The sequence below is a fragment of the Panthera uncia genome, chromosome D1 (assembly GCF_023721935.1).
Source record: "Panthera uncia isolate 11264 chromosome D1, Puncia_PCG_1.0, whole genome shotgun sequence".
In the NCBI taxonomy this organism is placed as follows: Eukaryota; Metazoa; Chordata; class Mammalia; order Carnivora; family Felidae; genus Panthera; species Panthera uncia.
In genome coordinates, this window is record NC_064808.1 from 50,506,455 (window position 1) to 50,511,836 (window position 5,382).

General features: G+C 40.6%; 1 protein-coding gene across 1 annotated transcript; it reads left to right on the forward strand.

Annotated features, from left to right (window-relative positions):
* Window positions 1-2,916: 2,916 nt before the first annotated feature.
* Window positions 2,917-3,882, forward strand: LOC125913577 (olfactory receptor 688-like). Its single transcript, XM_049618791.1, has one exon. It carries the CDS (start codon window positions 2,917-2,919, stop codon window positions 3,880-3,882), a length of 966 nt encoding a protein of 321 aa, XP_049474748.1.
* The last annotated feature ends 1,500 nt before the right edge of the window (window positions 3,883-5,382 follow it).

A 5,382-nucleotide genomic window follows, 5' to 3' on the forward strand; every position in this document is an offset into this window, starting at 1 on the left:
TTCAGTTTAATTAACACTAAAAGTACCACGTCATGAAATACAAGAGAGGCAGGTGGTACTAGAAGGAACTGATCAACACAGACAAACACTAGAGAGGGTTTGAGTGAGATTACATTCTAAAAAAAATACATTATTTTTGGCAATTTGAGAGTATTAATGAGAGAAATTTCTGTGCAATATTGAAACAAAAATTAAATTGTAGTGAAATAAACATCAAGATGAGGAAGAGTAAACAAAATAAAGAGGTTACTCACAAAGTTTGTGAAGGGGAAAATAAATAGAGGCAATCTCTGGGAGGGATATGAAGTAAACATACATTTGAAGGTGGGGGCTACTTCAGAACTGTCATACAATTTGAGGAGCATTATTCATCAGTTAAACTCTGAGGAGTCTGGAGTAGAAAGCTTTCCATCTGGGGAACTGCCCTAAGATTAGTGTTGGATGTGTCTACTCCCTGAAATTACTTGGCTAACCCCCAAGGGCACCAGAGGCCTTATTTTGATTTAAAAAAAAAAAGCATGACACCCTGGAGGACGCTTAGAGTAGAGTGGGGAGGGCTTATAGACCAGCACACCAAACCAGGCATCACCAGGATCTAATTTATTCTAAAACCCCACACTCCAGGGATGACAAACAAAGTTACAGATCTGCTCTGAACAATGTATGGCTGAACACAGGTAGCTGAAGCCAGGAGAGCAGAAACAGCTACAGAAAGCACTGTCAGTGTGAAAGCCTCTTCAAAGATCCTCCTGAAGTAGTAAGGAAACCAACCAATGATCTACATCCTGAGAGGTGAGGGGATTGATGTGTCCCACATTCCAGTAATTCTGTCCTGACTCTGAATTTGATTAGTATATGCCTTCCACTTCCATGGCTGGCTTTACTTATTTGATCTTCACCTTTACTACCTCCCTTCTTACAAGCTCTTCCCATCTATAGAGACTATGGTCTATGATCAGAAAATAGGAGAGAAATGAGGCAGAGCTCTAAGATGATGGGACAACCTCAAAAGGATGGGACTTCCCAGTCAGGCGACCATGAAAACACTTTTTACCTTACCTCTCAAGGGAGAAACTAAGAATTGGATGGATTCCTCCTGCGTGTACCATGCTGCATAAAGGAGAGGGTGAGACAAGAGTGAGAAAATACCATGAAAACTCCTGCAATTTTGAGTGTGGCATTTCTTCGGTTGGGCATTCATTCACTTGGTCCCTATAGATCGTAACTTAGTTTCTCAGTTTCTAGAACAACCACAAAGCTATTTTGGTCAATCTGTTGCTTGATTAGTGATCTGTGGTAGAACAAAGACCTACAGTTTGCTAGCCCACTATTTTGCTGACATCAGTCTCTCAGGTACAGTTTTAGATACAATTGCTTGAAAAGTTCTCCAAAAATTAAAGAATTAATAAATCAAGAATATATTTAAAAAGAGAACCAAGAGTAAAAGCAAGCCACAAAATTACTTAAGCAAAGAAAAAAAAAGGCTCAATGTGCGCACTATATTTCCAATTTCTACCATACAGAAATATAGAAGCTGTTAAAAGTTTGTTGCCATGGGGCGCCTGGGTGGCTGTAGGTTAAGCATCTGACTTGAGTTCAGGTCATGATCTCACAGTTCATGAGTTTGTGTCAGTCAGGATCTGTGTTAGCAGCCTGGAGCCTGAGACTGCTTCAGTTTTGTGTGTGTGTCTCCCTCTGCCCCTCTCCCACTCTCTCTCTCCCTCTCTCAAAAATACATAAACATTTTTTTTTTAATTTAAGATTTTTGCCACTTGTTCCTCCTCCTACCTTTTGTTAATAACATAAGGGATTTAAAAATACAGCTCTAGGTATGTCTTTAACATTCCTTTCATAATCAGAAAAGGAAACAAATGCTATTCCATAGGGTAGTAATCTTTTGGCTAAGATTTTATGAAAGGAGTGTTGGATTTAAATGCATAACATTAAAATTTTGCTGTAGCTTTGACACATATTAGTGATTTTGATACATGATCCTTATCTAGACAAATCATTCAATCTGTTTCCTCACCTGTATGGTAAAATTAAATGAAGTGCTTTATGTTAGAAATTATTCTCCAACAACAAGGCACTCAAAAGGCCTGGTCAGAGTTCTAACTGCGGCCACTTATTCTCTTTATGAAATCCCTAAGAATGGAGACATCACCTCTACTCCCTAACTTTACTTACTTGTTAGGGATCAGTTGTATGCTTCACTTCAGGTACTGAAATCCTTGTCTCTAGTACCTCAGAATTAGCAGTTTCGCAGAAAAAGTCTTTAAAGAGGGAATTAAGTTAAAATGAAATCTTGACCATGGACCCTAATCCAATGTGACAAGTGTCCTTAAGAAGAAATTTGGACACAGACATGTGCATTTACAAACAATAGACAATGTGAAGATATCAGAAGAAGACAGTCATATATAAGCCAATGAGAGAGGACTGAGAAGAAACAGGACCACCAACACCTTGATTTTGGACCTCTGGCCCACGAAACTGTGAGAAAACAAATTTCCATTGGTTAAGTTACCCAGTCTGTAATATTTTGTTTGGCAACCACTGAAAGCTAGAACAGGCCGGATATGTATGTTTCTTTAAAATGTATCTGTCTCCCGCATTATGTTCATGTCCCCAGCATATAAAAATATATGCTGGATTTCAGGCACATAGAATCAGTAAATCTTTACTTGTATTATATTAAATCTTTATCTTTTATCACACTGGACCTTCTTTTATTCTTAGGTAAACTTTTTCCCAGAGTCTCAAGGGGATAAAGGATGCATTATATTTAACAGAACTGAATTATTGTGGTGAATCTTATACCTGCACAGAAATTTTAACCTTTAGCTAAGCTAACCACACACTATCCTTGCTTCCCTTAATCCGTAGGCAGATGCTGAGAGGAAGACATCCCATCATATGGATACCACCCTGAGTATAACCAATAGCTCAAGGCTTCAAGTGTCTGAGTTCATCCTGGTGGGGCTCCCAGGCATTCATGAGTGGCAGCACTGGCTCTCCCTGCCCCTGGCTCTGCTCTACATCTTAGCTCTCATTGCCAACATCCTCATCTTGATCACCATCCAACATGAGCTTTCCCTGCACCAGCCCATGTATCAGCTCCTTGGCATCTTGGCTATCGTGGACATTGGCCTGGCTACCACCATCATGCCCAAGATCCTGGCCATTCTCTGGTTTGATGCCAAGGCCATCAGCCTCCACGAGTGCTTTGCTCAGATCTATGCTATCCATACTTTCATGGGAATGGAGTCAGGCATCTTCCTCTGCATGGCTGTGGATAGATATGTAGCCATTTGCTACCCCCTTCAGTACTCCTCCATAGTCAATGAGGCTTCGGTGATCAAAGCCACCCTGTCCATGGTGCTCAGGAATGGCCTGTTGACCATCCCATTGCCTGTACTGGCTGCTCAGCGACACTACTGCTCCAGAAATGAAATTGACCACTGTCTGTGCTCTAATTTGGGGGTCACTAGTCTGGCCTGTGATGACGCCACTATTAACAGAGTATGCCAGTTGGCCTTGGCATGGGTTACACTTGGGGGTGACATGGGTCTGGTCTTTGCTTCCTATGCTTTGATTGTTCGCTCAGTGCTGAGGCTGAACTCCGCTGAAGCAACATCAAAGGCCCTGAGTACCTGCAGCTCCCATCTCATCCTCATTGTCTTCTTCTACACAGCCGTTATTGTGCTGTCTGTCACCCACCTGGCAGGAAGAAAGGTCCCCTTCATCCCTGTTCTCTTCAACGTGCTGCATAATGTTATGCCCCCAGCCTTTAACCCCATGGTGTATGCCCTACGGACCCAGGAGCTGAGAGTGGGCTTCCAGAGGGTGCTTGGTTTGGGTAAGAATGTGTCCAGGAAGTGAGCCAACTTTTGATGGCAGAATTTTACAACTGGTATTACAGAAAGAGCACAGGCTTTGGAGCACAACAGCCCTGGGTTAAAATTCCATGTCTCCCAGTTGCTAGCAATATCGAATCAAATTAACTCACCTGTTTTGTAAAGTGTATACTATGTGCCAGGCGCTGTTCTAAGCATTTCTCAAATATTAACTCATAGAATTGCACAACAACCCTATGAAACACGTACAACTGTCATTTACACATTCTGCAGGTGAGGCAAGAAAGTTGAGACACTTGGCCAAGGTCAAATGGGAAGGAAGTTGCAGAGTGAGGTTAGAACCTAAGCCTTCAGGCTCCAGAGTCTGTGTTCTTAACCCTTACCTTTTTCTCTCTATTCAACCTTGCTACTAACTTTTAAAAACATAAATTAAGATGACAATAAAAAGGTTTGATCTCCAAGTGAAATTATAAATCTCCTGTCTTTTAATAAAACAATATTCCATTTAAAAGGTGGCAGCAATTTTCCTGTCCAATAGTAAACACGGCACATTTTAAATCCTCTATAGTCACTCTATAGGATCCCTATCAGTTATAAGAATGTAGGTCAAGTTGGGACACTTGGGTGGCTCAGTCAGTTAAGTGTCTGACTTCAGCTCAGGTCATGATCTTGTAGTCTGTGAATTCAAGCCCCATGTCTGGCTCTGTGCTGACAGCTCAGAGTCTGGCGCCTGCTTCAGATTCTGTGTCTCCCTCTCTCTCTACCCCACTCGTACTCTGTCTCTCTCTCTCTCTCTCAAAATAATAAATAAACATTAAAAAAAGAATGTAGGTCAAGAATTTGACAGTAATTATTTTGTTATTTTATAAAGTTTTTACCAACTCTTGAGTTTATTTGCATTAGAGCCTAAAGAGGAATATTCAATTTGTTCTATTCAACATTACTTGAATTTCTCTAATGAATTCAGAAAATCCTAATGATGCCCAATGGTTCACTGAAATTATAAAGGACACCAAAAGTATCTAAAGAGGATTTTTTTCTGTAAAAGAAATGATATTTGTTTGGGGACAAAAAGAAGGAAAGTTGGTCTAATGTTTTTTATTTATTTCAGTGCCAGATCAATAAGGGTGGAATATTGGCTCTAAGATAGCTTGCGGATATGACATTTCTGACCCAATCACATGGCATTATGGCTGACTTCGAAAGAAGAAGCCTAACTTGTGCCAGTAAATTTGGAAGTTCAAATGTGACAGCATTAGGCCATTAACCCTCAAGGAACTGAATAATCTTTCCTTTGACAGAGTGAGTTAGAGTTTCGTTATATCTAATGTCAATACAGAATTGGACCATGTGCTTTCACCTGTTTTTAATTGTGATTCCAGACACCAAAAACAAAAGCAGTGACAACGGATAAACAGTAGTGTACTAATGGATGGGTCAAAGCCTGTTACTCTTTCCACATGATGTTTAGACCAAGTCCCTGGGATCCTTTGACATTTCAGGGAGAAAGAAAAAAAACAAGTCC

Bases quoted from the DNA above. Each gene is read 5' to 3' on its own strand.
- LOC125913577 (XM_049618791.1), top strand. From the start codon at position 2,917: ATGGATACCACCCTGAGTATAACCAATAGCTCAAGGCTTCAAGTGTCT.